The sequence below is a fragment of the Mustela erminea genome, chromosome 1 (assembly GCF_009829155.1).
Source record: "Mustela erminea isolate mMusErm1 chromosome 1, mMusErm1.Pri, whole genome shotgun sequence".
NCBI classification, from domain to species: Eukaryota; Metazoa; Chordata; class Mammalia; order Carnivora; family Mustelidae; genus Mustela; species Mustela erminea.
In genome coordinates, this window is record NC_045614.1 from 207,455,246 (window position 1) to 207,477,127 (window position 21,882).

General features: G+C 49.3%; 2 protein-coding genes across 2 annotated transcripts in view; one reads left to right on the forward strand and one right to left on the reverse strand.

The window, feature by feature from the left end:
• The window catches only part of TIAM1 (TIAM Rac1 associated GEF 1), a 383,887-nt gene extending 370,810 nt beyond the window's left edge, over positions 1 to 13,077 (reverse strand). Inside the window, exon 1 of the mRNA XM_032353687.1 lies at positions 12,933 to 13,077. The gene's annotated coding sequence lies outside the window, so the exon portion shown is untranslated. The remainder of the gene's footprint in view (positions 1 to 12,932) is intronic.
• On the forward strand, positions 11,622 to 20,774 carry LOC116592432. The gene is made up of 5 exons (XM_032345637.1): positions 11,622 to 11,687; positions 12,044 to 12,156; positions 12,347 to 12,408; positions 12,918 to 13,602; positions 19,643 to 20,774. The coding sequence occupies exons 1-5, from the start codon at positions 11,622 to 11,624 to the stop codon at positions 19,722 to 19,724; spliced, it is 1,008 nt and encodes a 335-aa protein (XP_032201528.1). The 3' UTR covers positions 19,725 to 20,774.
• Positions 20,775 to 21,882: the final 1,108 nt, after the last annotated feature.

Sequence of the window (21,882 nt, forward strand, 5' to 3'; positions counted from 1 at the left end):
GTCAATACTGAAAGATACTTCTTGTTGGTATTTTGGCTACATAGTTTACATTATTGATACCCGATGTAATTAAGAGAAATACTTTGTAATTAAAGGAGAAAAAAGTGGGGGGGGCGCCTGCGTGGCTCAGTGGGTTAAGCCTCTGCCTTCAGCTCAGGTCATGATCCCAGGGTCCTGGGATCGAGCCCCACATCGGGCTCTCTGCTCAGTGGAGAGTCTGCTTCCCTTCCTCTCTCTCTGCCTGCCTCTCTGCCTACTTGTGATCTCTGTCTCTCAAATTAATCAATTAATTAATTTAAAAATAAATAATAATAAAATTTTTTAAAAAGGAGAAAAAAGGCACTGATGAGATATTTGGGAAGAATCAGAGACAGACAAAAAAAAAAAAAAAAGCGGGGGTGGGGTGTACCCACAGACTGTCTGGGAAAAATGAAAAAGGATGAGCCCAGGTGATCAAAAGCCATTAACCATTTCAACAGTGCTAGATGTCAGAGATGTTCTTCTCATTAAAGGAGGAAATTCAAAGATCTGACCCACAGAGGCTGTTGCAATCCTCAGGGTATGAAACTATGCAACCTGCCTCGTGTCCTAATTAAGCTCTCCATGTCCGAGTTCCAGAAAGTAACTTTTCCAAAAGGAAAAACTGTACCTTAATATTTCCTTGGGAGAGTTTCATTTTTCCCCGAATCATGCATGGTTTTCTAACAACCAAAACATAGCAACGAAGTCCGTATTTTATGCTCCTGGAACCCAGCTCCCCGAGCCCCTGTGACTCTTAGCTGTCGTGGCTGTGGGCTGGGCCCCCAGATGTTGGGGGGCAGGCTCCATGCCCCCCGAATAAAGTTCAGGCACTCTACATTGCTAGATGCTGGTTGCTAGGAGGACCATAGATTCATTCTTCCTGAGTTGGATGGGACCCAGAACCGCTGTATCACAGGCCGAGATGGCATGGATTAGCACAATTAAAATTCCGAGGCTGTCCATGAGGGATCATTTTAGCCCTTCTCACTCTAATAAGCTGTTAACTAGTCCTGGTATAAAGAATGGACCATTAACTTAGATCTCTCTGTCTTTGGCAAGGAGACTCCAAGTTCCTAATGTTAACTAACAATACCTTATGAATACATCCATTTGGTTTTAAACCCCATTTCCTCAAAGAGAGAGGACATCTAGGTGTTCTTTTTTTTTTTTAACTTTTTTTTTAAAGATTTTATTTATTTATTTGACAGAGAGAGAGACAGCGAGAGAGGGAACACAAGCAGGGGGAGTGGGAGAGGGAGAAGCATCCTTCCCGCTGAGCAGGGAGCCCCACGTGGGGCTCAATCCCAGGACCCCAACATCATGGGTGTTTTTACTTGAAGCAAGCTGAAACCCCATAATGACAGGCTCCCAGCAATCTTTTTCTTTAAGGCAGTTTGGATGGTTTGCCCAGGACCAAGGCTGTAGGCAGATTCCTTCCCCACATTAAATTTTAACTGTCAGGAGGGAGGAAATGGGAGAGGGGAAAAAAAAAAAAAGACTCCTCTAATTTTTTTTTTTAAAGATTTTATTTATTTATTTGACAGACAGAAATCACAAGTGGGCAGAGAGGCAGGCAGAGAGAGAAGAGGGGAAGCAGGACCCCCGCTGAGCAGAGAGCCCGATGCGCGGCTGGATCCCAGACCCTGAGATCATGACCTGAGCCAAAGGCAGAGGCTTTAACCCACTGAGCCACCGGGGTGCCCCCAGGATGAACTTTTTTAAATCAACTCAAAAACAATAGATTGTTGGGGTGCCTGGTGGCTCAGTCGTCCGCCTTCGACTTGGGACATGATCTTGCCGTCCTGGTATCGAGCCCCCCCAATCAGTGGAGAGTCTGCTTGTCTGTCTCCCTCTGCCCCTACCCACCCCCCAACCCCACTCATGCTCTCTCACTTAAATAAAATCTTAAAAAAAAAAAATACACTATTAAATTATTAATTAGTGAAAACCAGCTATGAGGTTTCATTTTTTAATTACGATGCCATGTTAAAGTTCAATTGATATTCATAGACTGAAATGATGATTTCTAATCAGAGATTTCAAGATGAGATAATTACTCTAACATTCAAAAAATTTTTCTAAAATGTCACAGTGGATCTTGCACGGGACTCTTCTTCTGAAAATGTCTTTAATGCTGCATGAACCGCTTAGGAGGAGTAACACTGGAGTGATCAGACTGCAAAGACTGCTCCTCCCGTAATTTTAACTGCCGCCAAGTGCAGGGCTAAGGACCAGCCGTTCGTTACACGGTTATTAGCACTACTGTGCAGTCATTAAGTGGGTGAATTTCTCAAGCACTGAGAAGCTCAAAACCCCTGAAGTTATTATCCAATTTTCTTTCTTGGGTTGCAGTCTTCATCTGTTTATAATCCAATTTTTAAAAACCTTCTATCCTAGGAGCGCCTGGGTGGCTCAGGCGGCTCAGTGTCCCAGCTCCTGGTTTCGGCTCAGGTCTTGATCTCAGGGTTGTGGGACTGATCACTGCATGTGGCGCCTGTTTGAGATTCTCGCTCTCTCCCTCTCTGTCCCTTCCCTCCTCCCTCTAAACAACAACAACAACAACAACAAACGCTTTCCATCCTAAAAAGCATACCTTATTAATTTATTCCAACTAAAATAACAGCCAAAATAACCTGATGCTTGATTATTCATTATTAATCTGACATCTCATTTCCAAATATCTAGGAAACCCAAACTCCTTTCCCAAGAAATTTGAATATGTGTTCATAGTTTTTGTGTCTTTTGAATGCAGTATTGTGTCTTTTGAATTTGTGTCTTTTGGATTTCAACCTCAGTACTACTGACTACCAACCAGATCATTCTTTCTTCTAGGGACTGTCCTGTGCATCACAAAGTGTCAGCATCTAGATGCCTGATTATCTCCTTATATCTAGATAGATACCAGTATAACCTCCCCAACGTGACAACCAAAAATATCTCCAGACATTGCCAAAGGTCCCTGGGGAGCAAACCGCCCTCAGTTAAGCACTTCTGTCCTAACATATAACACAATAGGAAATATCACCCAGCAGAAATTTAAGCCCAAAGCTGATGCCCAAAGACAGCTCACTTTCTAATTCTGCATATATTTCCTTCATGTAGCTCTGGTAAATAAATGACTGAATCATACACAGAGTTTTTGAAGTAAACAGACTATTGTTCTTTTTTTAAATGTGAAATCAAAGGAAGCCAAGAATATTCAAGAAAGAAAAGACAGTCTCTTCAATAAATGCTGCTGGGAAAATTGGATATTCACATGCTAAAGAATGAAACGTGACCCCTCTCTTATACCACTCTCAAAAATTAACTTGAGGCGCACTTGGGTGGCTCAGTGGGTTAAGCCTCTGCCTTTGGCTCAGGTCATGATCTCAGGGTTCTGGATGGAGCCTCACATCGGGCTCTCTGCTCTACAGGGAGCCTACTTCCCTCTCTTTCTGCCTCCTCTCTGCCTACTTGTGATCTCTCTCTGTCAAATAAATAAATAAAATCCTTAAAAAAAATTAACTTGAAATGCATTAAAGACTTAAATGTAAGACAGAAACCACGACACTCCTAGAAGAAAACATAAGAAGACAGCTCCTTGACATGGGGCTTGGTAATGATTTTCTGGAAATCATATCTAAAAGCACAGCAGCAGAATCAAAAATAAAGTGGGTCTATATCAAACTTAAAAGCTTCTACATGGCGGCGCCTGGGTGGCTCAGTGGGTTAAAGCCTCTGCCTTCAGCTCAGGTCATGGTCCCAGGGTCCTGGGATCAAGCCCCGTGTCAATCTCTCTGCTCGACAGGGAGACTGCTTCCTCCTCTCTCTCTGCCTGCCTCTCTGCCTACTTGTGATCTCTCTCTGTCAAATAAATAAATAAAATATTTTAAATAAATAAATAAACTCTTAAAAAAAAAAAAAGGTTCTACATACCAAAAGAAACCACCAACAAAGTGAAAAAGCAACCCACCAAAATAGGAAAAAGGATTTGCAAGCCATCTATCCAATTAGGGGTGAATATCCAAAACATAAAAAGGGGAGGGGCTCAGTTGGTTAAGTTTCTGTCTCCCTTCAGCTCAAGCTGTGATCTCAGGGTCCTGAAATCAAGCCCCACATCAGGCTCTCTGCTCAGTTGGGAGTCTGCCTCCTGCTCTCACTCTTGCTCTGTGCTCTCGCGCGCTCTCTCTCTCTCTGTGTCCCTCTCAAATAAGTGTTTAAAAAAAAAGGGAACCCCTACAACTCAACAGCAAAACCCCAAATAACCCAATTAAGAAATGGGCAAAAGATCCGAATACACATTTCTCCAAAGAAGATACCTGAAGGGCCCGCAGCCACAGGAAAAGGGGCTCAGCATCTCTCAGCATCGGGGAAATGCAAAACCCGTGGTGAGATGTCACCTCGTCATCAATGGGCCATCATCAGAAAGATAAAAGAGAGCAAAACACTGGGCAGGATGTGGGGACCCTGGAATCTTCATCCATTGCTGGTGGAAATGTAAAAGGGTGCAGCCACTTTGAAAACAATCTGGCAGTTCTTCAGAATATTGGACAAGGAATTACCATATGACCCAGTAATTCTACCCCTAGAATTTGTAGTAATTACCCTTAGAATTTGACCCAGTCAAAAGGTGAAACCGACCCAAAAGTCCATCAATTAATAAATAAATGAATAAAAAGTGGTGTATCCACGTGATGAAATATTACTGAGCAGTAGAAAGGAATTCTGACCCACGCTGTGACAGGGATGGCCCTTGAAACAGGACCCTAAGCCAAAGAACACAGACACAAAAGGCCACATATTCTATAATCCCATTACGTGTAATATCCAGAACAGGCAAATCTACAGAGACGGATACATTCGGGGTTACCAGAGGGGAAGGGGAGGCATGGGAAGGAGAAGTGAATATAGTAACAGGTACAGGGTATCTTTTGGGGGTGATGAAAATGTTCTAGAATTGATTACGGTGAGGGCTGCCCGACTATAAATCTACCAAAACCACTGAATCGCACTTTAAGGAACTAAAGAGTGCGGTATGTAAATTATATATTAATAAAGCTGTTATCAAAACAAAAGCAACCTGGGGGTGCCCGGCTGGCTCCACTGGTAGAGCATGTGACTCGTGATCGGAGCCTTAGAAATTCAAGCCCCACATCAGGTAGAGATTGCACGGAGCACTGGCTGAGGTGCATAAACAATGAATTTTGGAACACATACACACAAAAAATTAAATTAAAAAAATTTTTAAAAGACCTTAAAAAATTAAATCTTAAAAAAAAAAAAAAGCATAGCACAGAAGACCTCATCACACTTACAGAAGTCTTACCATCTTGGTGGTGACGGAGGCTGGGGGTCTAGGGGGACAGGGGGGAATTGAGAGAAAAGACAAATCAGGGCACCGCTATTCTCACTTTACAAAGGGGAGGTTAAAAGTCAGTCTTCAGAAGCGCCTGCATGGCTCAGTGGGTTAAGCCTCTGCCTTCGGCTCAGTCATGATCCAGGGTCCTGGGATCGAGTCCCGCATCAGGCTCTCTGCTCAGCAGGGAGCCTGCTTCCCCCCCTACCCCCACCCCGCCCGCCTCTCTCTCTTCTTGTGATCTTGGTCTGTCAAATAAATAAATAAAATCTTAAAAAAAAAAAAAAGTCAGTCTTTGGTTGACGCAGCTAAATTAGAGATCTACAGGCGTAACAGAGCCTGAAGAATGATCAACATAAGAACTATAATGTAACCATCAAAAATCTGGAGCTAGAAGGAAGGCGGCAGGAAGCAACAAAGCAGCTAACGGGTCCTGCACCCCAGCAGAGAGCAGATAAATTCAAGCGGTACCAGCACATTATTGAGAGATACAAAGACAACCACCGGAAGAGCAAAAAAACAAAAGTGAACAAGAAGTGATCATTTCTGGAGAGTACAGGAGTGGGCGGGAGCAGAAAGGAATGGGAACAAAACGCTTTTCGTGGAAGCTCGCCTGTTCCAGGAGTTCGTCAGTGCTAGATGGAGTTATTTACACCTCGTTTTTAGAAAGAAATCAAACTTAGCATTCCCGGAGTTTAAGAACATGGATGAAAGAAGAATACGCTTGGCGGCGGGGGAAAAAATTACAACTGGACTCTCATCGCTGAGTAAAAACTGTGATTTAAATATATTTGAGCCAGAGACTGCATCCAGATTAAGGCAAACTGGAAATGTACGTTAGATCCTTGAGAGAACAAGAAACGCACACAAAGCCCCAGCCCTCTGGATGGCAGAGGGCAAGAACCTCCTCTGGTCCCAGCTTCCCCATGGCAAGAATATTCAAAAGACCTAATAATGGGGGCACCTCAGTGGCTCAGTGGCATAAGCCTCTGCCTTTGGGTTGGGTCATGATCCCGGGGTCCTGGGATCGAGCCCCCATTGGGCTCTCTGCTCAGCAGGGAGCCTGCTTCCCCACCACCACCACCTGCTTCTCTGCCTACTTGTAATATCTCTCTCTCTCTCTCTCTCTCTATCAAATAAATAAGTAAAATCTTAAACCAAAAAAAAAAAAAAAGACCTAAGAACAGTGGGATCCAAAGGACATTTCAGATGAAAGTAAGTACATATAGCACTCTCCATCTCCCCCCAACAATGGACCCATTTATTTTTTTTTTAAGATTTTATTTATTTATTTGACAGAGAGAGACCACAAGCAAGCAGAGAGGCAGGCAGAGAGAGAGGAGGAAGCAGGCTCCCTGCTGAGCAGAGAGCCCGATGTGGGGCTCGATCCCAGGACCCTGGGACCATGACCTGAGCCGAAGGCAGCGACTTTAATCCACTGAGCCACCCAGGCACCCCATGGACCCCTGTTTAAACACACATTGGGGGTGCCTGGGTGGCTTCCCTCCCTCTCTCTCTCTCTCTGCCTGCCTCTCTGCCTACTTGTGATCTCTCTCTCTCTGTCAAATAAATAAAATCTTCAAAAAAATAAAAAATAATAAACACACATTAATCGCGGAAGGGTGAAGGTCAACACACAGCCCACCTCCAGAACGCAGCAGAATTTGTGATTTCAGACATCACGAGAGTCACAACTCGGACACCTGGGACTTGATTCTGGACAGCTAAAGTAGGGCGCTCCTGAGGGCATCAGATGGTCAATCTGATTGGGACAATAGGTAAGAGGCACGACAGGAGTGTCCTCTGGACCCGGGGAGCAGGGAAAGGGGTCCCCATGGCCCCCCGCAGGTCTCAGAACCCAGGGGCCCACGGCCTGCTCACTTACCAAGGACAAGGACATCCTCCTGTCCTGGGAGGAGAAGGACACGCACATTTTGCAAAAAAAAAAAAAAAAAAGGTAAAAACTAACACATTACTTCAGTTAGGTCAGGCTCCTTTTAAGTCCAAAAACCCCAAAATCCACATAAGAAGTTCACAACAAGAATAAACCCACAGTTCTGAGTCTCCAGAATGCTGCCCAAACCTGGCTGATGAGTTCCAGAGGCTTCCACAGGCTCCCAGACCTCTCGGCGGGATATCTTCACTCGCCCGCCAGGGACCGCACTCTCCACCCAGCCCAGGGGACAAGGTGGGGTCAAGAGATCTTATCCCTTGGATCCCAAGATGCCTGAGCTGGTCAGGCTTTGGGCTGGAATCCTAAAGAGGTCAGAGGCCTCCAACATGGCTGGGGGAAAGGGGAGGCAAGACAGACCCCACCCCCCACCCCCGTCCTCAGAGCCCCTCAGACTCAACCTGCAGCCATGAACCCCACCACCACTCTCTTTCTGAAGAGCAAAGGGTGGGAAACTCCAGACTCCGTGTCCATGGTCCCAATAATTTCACAGGGAGCATTCCCAGACCCATTCTGGGACCCCCACCTCCCCCTCCCCCAGAGCTGACCTGGTGGCCTTCCAGGGCCATGATCACCTTGGCAGAGGACAGAGGAATCCAGGAAAAGGAACCAGAACTGATCTCTATTTACGAGCAGCTCCCGGCCAAGGAGGAGGAGGAGGACCAGGGCAGGTGGGAAGACAGGACAGGTCTGGGCTGCAGGCAGCCATCGCCAAGACAGGTTCCTTCTGCAGAATATCCTGTCTCCTCCGTGGACAGAACAGTGTTTGGGGGTTTTAAGGAAAAGCAACTGAACCTCCATAACCTAATCTCTCATGCCCTCCCCCCGCCCATCCCAGAGGAAAGCAGGTGGTAATGGGGGGAGGGGGCAGGGCGCCCAGGTCCACTGTCTTCCAACCACTCAATTCCTCTCACTTCTGTATACTGATCTGTTGGTCTTTATTTTTTTTTTTTTAAGATTTTATTTATTCATTTGACAGACAGAGATCACAAGTAGGCAGAGAGGCAGGCGGGGGTGGGGGGCGGGAAGCAGGCTCCCTGGTGAGCAGAGAGCCCAATACGGTGCGGGGATGCGGGACTCAGGGCTCGATCCCGGGACCCTGAGATCATGACCTGAGCCGAAGCCAGAGGCTTTAACCCACTGAGCCACCCAGGCACCCCGATCTGTTGGTCTTTAATAAAATCACGTTCTGTGAGGGCAGTATCGAGGTTAAATAATACAGGTGGCTTTTGTTAAAACCCTCCTCGTTCGTAAATTCATAGTGGCGCTGGGCAGAAAAGCAAACGGTGCCTTTCAAATCATAATTGGGTTTTGCTGGAGGGCAGCAAGATTCCAGGACCCCCAACCCCCTGGCAGCATCCAAGTGTCCTTCTAGGGAAAGGAACTCTGTGACAGCACCAGAACTCAAAGGACCTTGGCCCATGCTGTCACGCTCCATGCACTCAGCTGAAAAGAACCTTCCTCCCACGGAGCTCCGCCCGGCATCATCACTCTGTTCCACACGCTTTGGAGGCAACAACTGTCCGCGTCCTGTATCATAACAGTGGGGGGCACCCCTCCACTCACTTCTGCTACCGTTTCATGAACTGAGACCCCACTTGCAGGGGAATGCAAGCCTCTGGGCTCAGCCTCGGCCCACCAGGGAGGAGCCTCCTCAGTGAGCAAAAGAGCTCCAAGGTCTTCCAGAAGAATCTCACACAAGCACAGGAGGAATCTTTCTGTAACCACAGTCTAGACCTTTATGAATTTCTTAACGAGGTCCCTGGAGACCCCAGGAACAGTGAAAGTCTTATGCTGGAAGGGTTGGGAAGGAAGGGACAGGCATGGGGAAGGGGCTAGAAGGGAAAAACCCACCTAACTATTAATATCCCATACCTTTTACACTGGAGCGTTGTTTTATTTTCAAAACACTCTGTTCCTGGCTGAGGACTGCTTTATCTTTCAGTGCCTCCTTTATTCAATCTTTCACAAAAAATATATATATATAATATAAATACATATATATATATATATATATATGTAAGTGATTTGGCCTACCATGATGAGAACTTTCCTTATGAAACACAGGAGTGATTACTTATAGAAAACTGAACTCTTAGGGATGAAATGACCTGAAGTCTGGAATTGTAAAAAACTGAAAAATTTTGCTGAGGCCTGTTCTTCCTGGTCCTGTACTGAGAAAAATATAAACAAAAAGACAGACATACTCAGAAACACACACTCTACCCATCTGCTTGATTTAGAAAGAAAAATGTGGATGTATCTAGACACACACGTCAGGGAGGCACAAACAGGAACACACACGGCCCCCATGAGACCATGTTTTCGAAACAAGAGTCCAATGGCTGGAGACGGTAGAAACGCGATCTCTATATTCTCACCTGCCTCCCTCGTGTCCACTAAAGCCCAGTCCCACAAAATGTTTCTCCAGCAGACCACAAGCTCCTTGTGGAGAGGAAAGAACCAACTGCCCACCAGCACACCCAGAAGGCCCTCAACAAAGCTCTGGGGAAGGGATTTCTGGCCAGGGGCTGATAAAACCCTGGGGCTCAGGAGTCCACCCCGAAACTGCAGGAATTTGGGCAAATTTTGGCAGGGAGGAGACTGGACCAGGGCGGCCCTTCCTTTCCGGTCTGGGGGGAGGAGAGGGAAGCTGGGAGGGAGAATTTGCAGAGGGAAAGGAGAGGAAGTCTTTGTCCCAGCTCCTCAGATGAGCATTAGAGAGGAGTTAAATTGTCAGCTAATGAGATTTCCGAACCACGTGCTCCCTTTTAAGTCTAGGCCCCCAATTGATTTGATCCCCCGACGACAGTAGGGGGCACAGCTGCCTTACAGCATCCCTCGGGGCCAGAGAATTCCCAGAACAAGCGCAAGAAGGCTCAGAATCATCGCTGGGAGAACATTAAATAGGTTATCTCGTATATTAATTGATAACTAGCAATAACATTACTGGCTCGTTCTGTTGGAGGGAGTCCACCTCCTTGGGGTGCCTGAGGCAGGCCCAGGGAGCAGGATGGCATTGGGGGAATTCCTTGGGGGCTCCCGCACCCCCTGGACAGACTACAAGTCCCTCACCTGGTTTCTGTCTGTCTGTATGCTCTTCTGGCCCGTCTAAGACCCCAAAAGTCCATGTTCAAAGGAAAGGTTACCGGACCTAGCTCAGTGATTTGCCCCAACCAGCAAAAGGGTGTTGAAACTAGAAACATTTCTCTCAACACTGTCTTACTTTGTAGCCAAAGACTGAGATTGTCTCTTTGCAACTCTCTCATTTGGGGTTGTAGAGGAGTTTTTCTTGCTTTTGTTTCTAGTGTATGAAACTGGCTTCTCTCTGCCCTAAAAAAAGATTCGCAAGGCTGAGCTGGTGGGCAGAGGAATAACAAGTCAAAACACATTGATGGTATTTTGAAGACACTTGATGAAATCAATTCTCCCTTCTACCTGCCCTGGTTAGCCCACAGCCTCCACCTTGGGTTTACTTCTCTATTCAAAGATAATTACTTAGCAACTTTGGTGTTTACAGGCAAAGACAACCTCCCTGGCCTGGCTCTTTACAGCCGGGTACAAAAGAGCATTTTCTAGAAACAAAGATTTACTAAACTTCTGCCCCAAGACCCGGCTCAAATTTCACTCCTACCAGGAAGTGTTCTCTCCCTGCCTTCAGGTATCTCTTTGTTCAAACCTCCCTCCATCCGGGCCCTGAACACTTTGCTGGGCTGCCATTGGTTCGCTTGCTTCACCGGCAATGGAGTCCCACCTAGACAAGTTTTCCTCCTCCAAACCCAGGCCTGGGCCTCAGCATTGCCTCCAGAAGAAGGAGGGAGGAAGAAACAACTGAAACCTAATGGAAATTCAAACACATAAAAAAGGAGCTGAAAGCGATTAGATAACTATAATTAAACCTGAGGCCAAGTAAAACAATCCTTGAGGCTGAAAACAATCCTTCCAGCTTTCTAAAATAAAATAGAAGCCAGGAAAGAACAGCAGAAAAGGGAAAGACAGCGTTCTATCCTCTGGAAAAGATTCCCTCTAAAGGGAAACAACATTCCAGTGTTTCATTTGTGGCAGTCAGTGTGCTAAACTGATTATTTTTACGGTCGTTCAAATCCCCAACCCCATCCCTCCAACAAAGGGGAATACACGTTATCCCCACTTTAAAGACTAGGAAACTGAGACGCAGGGAGACTAAGCAGCTCGGCCTGGCTCACTCAGTTTGTGAGTGACACTGAACAGATACTGAAGCCCGAATTTGTCTGATCTCAGCACCCAGGCTCTCAACCTCTTCTCCAGCTCAAAGTGTGCACCGAGTCAGCACGCATGGGTAAGCCGATCGCTACCGCCCGGACTCAAGGATCCCCACAGCTGCTCCGCGAGGCCGCGTGGGTACCAGAAAACCGGGCATGGATTGGCCAGCGTCCCCAAGGGCTCGCGCGCGTCCTTCAAGAATTGCCAGCACACAGGAAAAGGCAGGCTAGGAATCAACCTGGGCTGATCCGGAGGCAAGGCCAGAGGATGCTACTAGGAGGGCGGTGAGGTTGGCTCGGTCAGCGCCCCGACGGCCGTCAATCTGGGAGAGCTCCCAGCCCGGACAAGGGGTCTCTGGGTGCACGGGGCCTGGGGGCGCCGCGCGCGGCGGGACTCGGCGCGAAGGCGCCGTCTAGTCGTCTTTTCCCTGCAGCATCTCTCCCGGAGGCCGGGGGAGGGGGCGTCACCTGACAGCACGCACCAACTTCTCCCAGCTCGGAGGGGACGCGCGGCTGCAGCCTCGGCCGGGGGAGCGCAGCGCGCGGCTCTCGCCCAATGGCGAGGTCTGTAAACAAAAGCGGGCCCCACGCGGGTCCCCCACCGGGCGGTGAGCCGCGCCGCGCAGCAGCAGCCGAGCAGCAGAGCCCGCGAGAGGGCGAGGCGGGATCAGGATCAGGATCCGGCTCCGGGAGTCCACGCACAGCCCCCGGGGCCCGCACCCGGACCATTGTCTGCGCGCGCGCAGACTGCCGCTTTAAATGCCTCCTCCCCGGTCAGCCGCGGGTCCCCGGCCCTAGGTGCCGGTCCCCAGGCTCTCCGCCCCGGGTGTCCGGCCCTGATCGCGGCGCGGATCGCCAAGGTGAGCGCCCGTAACGTCGCCGAAAACCCAGGCCTGGAGGTGCCCAAGTCAGGGACGGAGACACACACACACAGACACACACGCGCGCGCACGCACACGCACGCCCTCCCCGAAGTTGATAAAAATCAGCCGACAAATACAAAGTGCCGCCGCCGCCGCAGGTCAGCGCCGACCTCCTGCTGCCGAGAGGACCGAATGCCAACGTCTGGACACTGTCACTTTCACTCGGCACCGGGCACCTGGGCGCCTCGAGCTCGTCTCCCTCCCGACAGCTGCCTCGCGCGAGGGATGTCTCCTCCAGCCTCCCGCGTCGCCAGCTCCTCACCTTCCAAGTGTGTGAACACGAAAACAATACGAGTAAAGCCCGATCGGGGGGAGCTAGGACCTGCCGGGAGCCCCAGTGTGCGGGAGACAGGGGTCAGGACGTGCCCGCCACGGGCCGAGCGGCTCAGGGCATCCTCACCGCGGTCCCTCGGGATGGCTTCGGACAGCTGGCCCGCGCCCTCCAGGCCCGCGGTACTCACCCGCGACGCTCGTCCCGGATCTCCGCGACGGGGCCGCGGACAATGCGGGGACGCGGGGCTCCTGGGGCTGCGGGCGCCGAGGCGTTCGCGGCGCTGCAGAGCTGCGCGCCCGACGGCGGCGGCGCTGCTCGGCCCGGCAGCTCTCCGGCCCGCTCGCCGTCTGCCAATGGGAGCTGTCAGGGCGCCTCTGCCGGCGGCCTCGGGGGCGGAGCCACGGGAGCCCGTGGGAAACCGAGCCCCGATTGGGTCGCCTGACAATCGCTCCGCCTCCAGGCGCCCAATCAGAGGCGGCGGATACAGGAGCGGGGCGTTCAGAGTTGAGCAGGAGAGTGACAACAGGAGCACGCTGGGTACCCGCGCTGCATCCCGGCCCCTGGCGCCCGGCTGGAAGGATGCGGGCGCCGCGCGTCCGGGCGCTGCCACCCCGCAAGGCGCCGGCGGCGAGGCCTGGGGAAAGCAGTGGAAAGCCGCCGAGGCGCGGCGGGCTGGGGAACGGCGAGGGAGCCCTAACAAAGCAGCTTCGGGAGGGCCGAGCGGCCTCCGCCTCCTCCGGCTATAGGTCGGCGAAGCTGCCTGTCACTCTGCATAGGTGGAGGTGGCCAATGACGTACAGAGAAGGAGCTCGAGTTGGCGCGCGCGCGCGGCTTGGCATCAGTGGGATTGGTCGGAGGTAAAGGATTTTCCTGCCACCTAAGGCTGAGAGGGAAGGGGAACGGAACGGGGGAGGGGAAGAGCCGAAAAGCGTACCTGCGACACGTGGTCTGGCTCGGGAGGCGTGTGCCTGGCTCTAGGGGGAGACAGGAACTTTTTTACGAGAGGCAGAAAAGCCTTAACGTAATCCCTCCCTGTGGATCGTGGGGGATGTTAGCGCCAGCCGGGCTCCAGGTGGGGCACGGTGGCCTTAGCCGAATCCTGGGGAGCCCTGGACTCCCCAAGGTGACTCACCTTACCCAGCGAGTGAAATTAAAATTACAGCGCGGGGCTTGGGCCCTACATTCACCTACTGGGCAGAATACGGGACGGGCAAGGTCCACACAGAACTCCTGGTTCCTTCTGCAAAATCCGGAAATGATGCTTGCCCTTTACCTTTCGCAAGCTTGTGGGGGACACTGAAGTCGGGACGTGACGGTAGAGACTAACGAAGCTTTCCTCACATCGGGACGGTGCCCCCTCCTCCCTTTAAGAGCTTAGACTTCACCATAAAGAGCAAAGCTGGGGGGGCGGGGGGGTGCGCCGGGGTGGCTCGGTGGGTTAAAGCCTCTGCCTTCAGCCCAGGTCGTGATCCCAGCGTCTTGGGATCGAGCCCCTCATCAGGCTCTCTGCTTGGCGGGAAGCCTTCTTCCTCCTCTCTCTCTCTCCCCGCCTACTTGTAATCTCTGTTTGTCAAATAAAGAAATTAAAAGAAAGAAAGAAAGAAAAAAAGGAAGAAAGAAAGAACAAAGCCTGGGGTGAATATTCCTTAACAGCCTGGGAGGTGGGAAGGCCTGGGCTCCCGGGGTTACCTGGTTGAAAACAAAAGCCATTGCCTGTGTCCTAGAGGATAAACCTGACCGGGAAAACTAAAAATCACCCTTGACTTCTCCCTCCCCCTTCTCCCTTCTGTTCTCACCTATTTGCCAAATCCATGCCCTCCCCCGGACTTCTCTTGCCAGACCACATCAAAGGCCTTCAGTGTCTTTGTACCCCATCCCTCCTGAAATCTAGTCTCCCCTCTGTAGAATCATCCTTCTAAACAGAAAAATCTCATTTTTGCTCCCTCACCATTGGGCTCCTCACTTTTTGTCCAGAATACCAACCCCCTCCCAGCCCCTCTAATTTCCCGTCATGTAACTAGCTCCTACCCATTCTTCAGAACCTAGTTTTGCAGGCAATGTGTCCATGCAGTAGACATTTGCTGAATTCCAACTGTGCAGCGGTCTTGTGGACACTGGAAACCTCCTGTATCCAGTCAAAGTTAGAGATCCACATACCCTGCCCCCAGGGCTCCCACTTCCCCCTGTACTGAGGCTGAAATTGCCAGTTACATATGTCCTCTGCCACCAGCACAGCACTCCACTCCATCCAGAATCTCATCTGTCTTGTTCTCTTCTGTTTCCCAGTGCCTACCACAGTTCTTGGCATATTGGGGGCACTCAAAAATATTTAATCAATAAATAGAGAGGAGCTATAATTAGGGGTAAGAGCTTGGAAGATCTGAAGTGCTTCTAAGGCATCCGTTTTGAAAAAAAATGATTAGGATAGTAGTCAAGAGTGGTATGTCCACCAGGTGCCAGGATGGGTGTTACAGGGAGCTTTCTGAGTGAAGTTTGTGAGATTTTCCAAAAGACATCATTTCAAAAAACTACCTTCATCTCAGCCGATACCTTGCCCAAGCTTCTCAATGGAAAATCAATCATTCCTTGGCAAAGCTTTCATTTCATGAGAAAAGAGCAATTTCTTAAGTGGTTACAAGTCATCATATTGGAAGAATATATATATACATTCATATATATATATATATATATATATATATATATATATATATATATATATTTTTTTTTTTTTTTTTTTTTTTAGTTTTCCCCCAAGTATGTTCAGAAGTGCATTTGGCCGGGACTGCCTACTCTCAACTCACAGTTCATCATTTTCTAGCTATGCCCTGGGCAAGTGACTTTACACCTCTATGCCTCGGTTTCCCCATCCTTATAACTGATATGACAGTAGTGCCCACCATATAGGGTTGGTATGAGGATGAATGAGTTCATATTAGGCATGAGCTTAGAAGAGTGCCTGGCGGGGCGCCTGGGTGGCTCAGTGGGTTAAGCTGCTGCCTTCGGCTCAGGTCATGATCTCAGGGTCTTGGGATCGAGTCCCGCATCAGGCTCTCTGCTCAGCAGGGAGCCTGCTTCCTCCTCTCTCTCTCTCTGCCTGCCTCTCTGCCTACTCGTGATCTCTGTCTGTCAAATAAATAAATAAAATCTTTTAAAAAAAAAAAAGAAGAAGAAGAAGAAGAAGAGTGCCTGGCACATAGTAACATTAAACAATGTTTATGAAAGAAACATGTCCCAGGGTGCCCGGGTGGCTCGGTCGGTCCCACTCTTGATTTCAGCTCAGGTCATGATCTCAGAGTCGTGAGATCCAGCCCCGAGTCCGGCTCCATGCTGAGCAAGGAGTCTGCTTGAGATTTGGTCCTTCCCCCTCTTACCTCTCCCCCTGCCCTTCCCCCTGCTCATGCTCTCTCTCTCTCTAAAATAAATAACAAATCCTTAAAGATACATAAACAAACATTTTCCACTGGAGATGCATGGCGTGGCACGTGCTGAGGCCTCCTGTGTCAGTGGCCGGTTCGAGCTCTCATTGCCTTGCTCAGGGCTCCGCCATCTTGGCCCTGCTGTTAAGGAGGTGCCATTGTTGCAAGGTGAACGTCAGATGAATCCTGAGTGGCCGGCTGGTAGCCTTGGGCATAGCTCCTGATGCTCCTAAGACATCTGAAAAGCGATTAAGAGCACTCAGGAGTTAGACTGGCTGGTTTGGACCCAAGCTCCACCGCTTTCCAGCTCTGAAGCCTTTGGCACCATGCTTGATCTTTCGCAAGCCTCACTTTCTCATGCTATAAAATAGGAGTAACCACGTAACCCGTAAAGATGTTAAGGGGGTTAAAAAGAGGTCACACACAGCATACCGTATGCACTCATAAAAGTTAGTTCTTGGGTTTTACCAAGTTAACTAAAGACTCTGAGTCACAGTGGCCTGATCTTTGAAATGGAATAGTGAGCGGCGCCCGGCTGGCTCAGTTGGTGGAGTGAGCAAATCTGGATCTCAGGATCATAAATTCAAGCCCCACAGTGGGCACCGAGAAAGGAGGGAGGGAGCAAGAAAGGGAGGAAATGAAATTAGAAAGGGAATAATGACATTTCATTAAGTGGTTGAAAACCCTGAATGAGATGTTATGAGAAAGGCTTAGCCCTGTCCATAAAGGGGAGATGGGTCTAGAGGAAACCACCATTTGGGCTCTTCCCACCATCCACTCTCTTCCCGAGCCCCACCTACATCAATACGTCAGGGCTTGGGCTCTCTGAATCAGCTCAGGGCCAACCACAGGAGACTTTCCCACTGTCTTGATGCTACCACAGAGATGAACAGAATTAAGCTCATCCCGCCTTTGGCTTCTTTTCTTTTCTTTTCTTTTTTTTTAAGAGTTTATTTATTTATTTATTTATTTATTTGACGGAGAGATCACAACTAGGCAGAGAGGCAGGCAGAGAGAGAGGAGGAGGAAGCAGGCTCCCCTCGGAGCAGAGAGCCCGATGTGGGGCTCGATCCCAGGACCCTGGGATCATGACCTGAGCCGAAGGCAGAGGCTTTAACCCACGGAGCCACCCAGGCGCCCTGCGTTGGCTACATTTCTTGACCTCAAAAGCTACTGCAGGTTTTTGTGCCGTTTCTTGTCCACTTTGCACGTCTCTGGTTGCTTCCCACTGTGGCGGAGAGAAGGGGGCATTTTGATTAAAACACAGACAAATACCATCTGGCAGAGTCTTCTGGCTTCCCATCTCCGGAGGACACTCTTGACATCTGAAGAAAACAGCATTAGCATGAAGGGGAAAATGGAGTGGTCAAAGGCAGAATAAGGGTTTAGGATAAGCTAATGGGCAGAAAACACGTTTCTAGTACATGACCTCAACTCCAGCCACAAGTCAACGTTTTTTCCCTGCTGTTGACTGAAAGCCTCACAAAATACAAAGGCAGATATGTTCCAAGTGGCCCTCCTTAGTAAGGCTACAGCACAGACATGAGCCCACGTCCTTTTCCCAGCAGCCTTGTGTCACCTCTGTTCCTGACCTGGCCTTCCATTTGAACAGGGCTCCCTAGGGGCACCGCTAGGTTCTGTTTGGGTCACGTTGTACCCCTTGTGTCTAGAACAGAGCCTGGCCCGTAGAAAACAATCAGGGTTCATGGACTGAACAGAGGTTAGCCTCTTGAACTCCCCGCTACGAGGAGTTTAATATTTTCTTTTTTGTCATTTAGTTGTGGTGGCCCTCTTTAGGAAAGAATGGGAGGCAGCCCATAAGAACACCTAGCTGGGTTTCCCTCATGGGAAAGAGGGCACTGCTAGCGTAGTGTTGTCTCCAACAAATTTAAGCTCCTAGAGGGTATGCTTTACTCTCCTGGAGCTTGAACCCTGTGTTCAATAAAAACTTGCTACAGAAGCACTTACTGGCTGAGTTCTCATTTTCTTGAAACCCACCAGGAGAGAGATGAGAATTTGGTTTCTCGAAGCATCTGTTGATAAATTTGTCAGTCTCTTGCCAAGACCCCTTTAGCCCATTAATCCCCCTACTCCTGAGTTAGAGAGATTAGCAGATAAGGCTAAAATCTAAAATGGAAAAGTTTAGGGCACCTGGGTGGTTCGGTCAGTTAAGCATCCAACTCTTGATTTCAGCTCAGGTCATGATCTCAGGGTCCTGGGATGGAGCCCCACGTGGGCACCACACTCAGCGGGGAGACTGCTTGAGATCCTCTCTCTCTCTCTCTCTCTCTCAAATAAAAAAAATAAATAAAATCTTTTAAAAAATAAAATGGAATAAATCTATTTAGTGCTATCTTACTGGCCTCTTTTTTTTTTTTTTTTTTAACCTTTCTGAGATATTCTCAAGCCAACCAGTCAGGTAACTAATGAATTCAGTTTTTGTTTTGTTTTGTTTTTATTTATGTATTTGACAGACAGACACAGCAAGAGAGAGAACACAAGCAGGAGGAGTGGGAGAGGGAGAAGCAGGCTTCCTCCTGAGCAGAGAGCCTGATATGGGGCTCAATCCCAGGACCCTGGGACCACAACCTGAGCCAAAGACAGATGCTCAACGACTGAGCCACGCAGGCGCCCTCCCAGGTTTCTGCTAATAGGTCCAGAGAGGGTAAACCTCTGCCTTCTGAATTTAGGAAGCCATTGCTAGAGTGGTTCTCTTCTGAGGTCCACTCCTCTAGAACTTTGCTGGGTTTTCTGACGCACAGCTGGTAGACCCCTTCCAAACCTGGCCTGAGTGTTTCCAGGAGCCCCACCTTTCAGACCTACAATACCCCCACACCCATCCAGAGAGCACAGATTTAGTAGATAGGACTCTAACTCTAGTCGCTCTAATGGGATTTACAAGTGCCATAAAAGTGATACAAACTGGTTTAATTTATACATGTCTGGAATGATAAGTATAATGAATAATGAACACACTATTTCATTGAAAGTGATAAGGCTTTTGAAATTACCTGGAAGGAAGGAGGGAGGGAGGAAATGAGAAGAAGAGGAGAAAGGAAAGAAGGAAGGAACAAAAAGAGGCACCAATCAATATCCCAGAATTTCCATCAGGACACTTAACCCTACCCGGCTCCTGAGCCAACTTCACCCAAGACAAGTCCAAGGGACGTATGATCTGTGCGGTCCCACGGGGTCCTGCACTCAGAAGGGCTCCACATTTGGTTTAGTGCTCTGCTCTTGCTGTCTTAAAAATCCTAATTTTTTCCCATCCCAATTTTTGAACAAGGAGCTCTGCATTTTCATTTTACTCCGGGCTCCACAGATTACATAGCCTGTCCTTGCCAAACCTCTTCCACTAGAGGGGGTCTCATTCTTGGTCCTCCTTGACCCCCAGTTTGGACCTTTCACACAGCAGGCACCCAGGACTACTTATTAAAGGGTTCAACATAAATGTGAAGGTCATCTGTAGTTTCTATTCCAGAATTCATGGGTCAAGCCCAGGTGTTACACAGGGAGTTGCCCTGAGAGCATGGCGATCCCGTGCATCAACAAACACCAGCTGACAAGGGACACATCTGGATCTTCCGACCAAAGAATTCCAAGAAGATAAGCAAAGACCATGCAGAAGCCATGAAGACCCCCAAGGGAGGATACCCCTCCCATCTTATAGTGCTTCACCTTATGAGTCAATCTGACTGGGGCACAGAGTGCCTAGATATTTGGACAAACCTTATTTTGAGTGTGTCTATGAGGGTGTTTTGCCTGAGATGAATATTTGAATCAGGAGATTGAGTAAAGCATGGCTCTGCTTCAAAGGGGTGGGCCTCATCTAATCAGGTGAAAGCCTGAACAGAACCCCAAGACTGACCCTCCTGTAAGGAGGCTCTCTTCTTGCCTGACTGTATAAGCTAGGACACTGGTCTTTTCCTGCCTTCAGACTCAAATGGAAAATTCACCTCTTCCTGGGTCTGACCCTGTAGGCCTCAGATGGAAACTTAAACCGTTGGCTCTCCTGGCTCGCCTGGGCCTCCCGCTGGCAGGTGACAGAGCATATGACTCATTCATCTCTGTAATCACATGAACTAAGTCCTATAACGTAACAAACCACCTCCCCATACATGTTTCTCTCTTTCTCGGTCTCCGAATATGTGAAGATCTCCTATTGCTTTCTTTTTCTAGAGAACATTGACTAAAACACATCCCAGTAGTGTCCCCTACAACCATTCAACCCTTCAGTGTTTCTCTACACCTGACGACTCCAAGCGAGCTCCGTAAACCAGCAGCAGCATTCTCGGTGGGGGGACAGAGAGCTGGGTCCCAGGCCCCATGGCAGACACACCGAATCCGGATCTACGTCTTAACAAAATCCTCAAGTAACTCATCCTCACGTAACATTGGGGAAACACATCAGCCTTTTTTGAACGTGACAGCCACCAGAGAGGAACAACAACATTGAAAACAACTGCCCGGGCACCCGGGTGGCTCAGTCGGTTAGGCATGGGACTTTTGATTTTGGCTCAGGTCCACTGACCCCCACATTGGGCTTTGCTGTCTCCCAGCGTGGAATCTGGTTGTCCCTCTCCCTCTGCTCCTCCCCCTGCCCATTTGCTCTCTCTCTCTCAAACAATAAATGAATAAAGTCTTTTTTGAAAAGAAAATATCTTCCTAGTAAAAGGTTTCATTGAACCAGGGCTTTCTTTTCTCTCTCTCTTTTTTTTTTTTTTTAAGATTTTTATTTCTTTATTTGACATACAGAGATCACAAGTAGGCAGAGGCGCGCGGGGGGGGGGGGGGGGGAGCAGGCTCCCAGCTGAGCAGAAACCGCGATGCGATGTGGGGCTCCATCCCAGGACCCTGAGATCATGACCCCAGCGGAAGGCAGAGGCTTTAACCCAGTGAGCCACCCAGGCGCTTGAACCAGGGCTTTCTTACCTGAGGACAGGTGGGAGCAGGAAGAAAGAGGGCCCAGAAAAGGCACGGGGAGCCAGGACGTTTTCCCAGCGTTGACGAGCTTCCTTCAACCGCGGAGAGAAGACCCAGGAAGCCTCCACGGCCGGGCGGACTCCTATCCTACATGCCTCCGATGCAAGAAACTCAAGGTCAAGGAGGCTGGGCCGGCCACATCAGGCTGGCGGCTCACAGTCAGGGAACTTAGCGCTCCCTCCTCTGTGTAATGTGCTTGATGGCATTTTATTTTCAGTGTTTTCACTGAAATGGCAGTTTGTGGAGAAACTCTCCCACTTGGCTGTGAACAGGCTCCAAGCAACAGCAACACTTCTGCAGAATTGGCAAGGACGGCGCTGCGGAATATTTCAGAAACTTCAAGGCAAAGGGACAAACAAACAACCACCAAAAAAAAAAAAAAAAAAAAATTATCCCTCAAAATGTGTTTTATGGGGAAAGAGCTGGAAATCAAAAGCAATGACCAGGAGGGCATCCACGGGTCTCCAAAAGAAAACCAGTTTGATTTGATGTTTTCTGCCTCCGCCCACCCTCGCGCCATTATTAATTCACGGACCCCGGAAAGAACAACAGCCCCACGCCCACCCCCTTACATTAGCGTCGAGTTGACGCACGTGCTCTGTTCGGCTCAGGTGTGCCACGACCGTGCGCTACGCTGTGCTCACCGTGCTCACCGCGAGCGTGGCTCCCACCTGCCGCCGCCGGGAGGGCTCGGCCACGGCCATGGCCAAGGCCCCCTGGGCCGACCCGGCTCCTCCG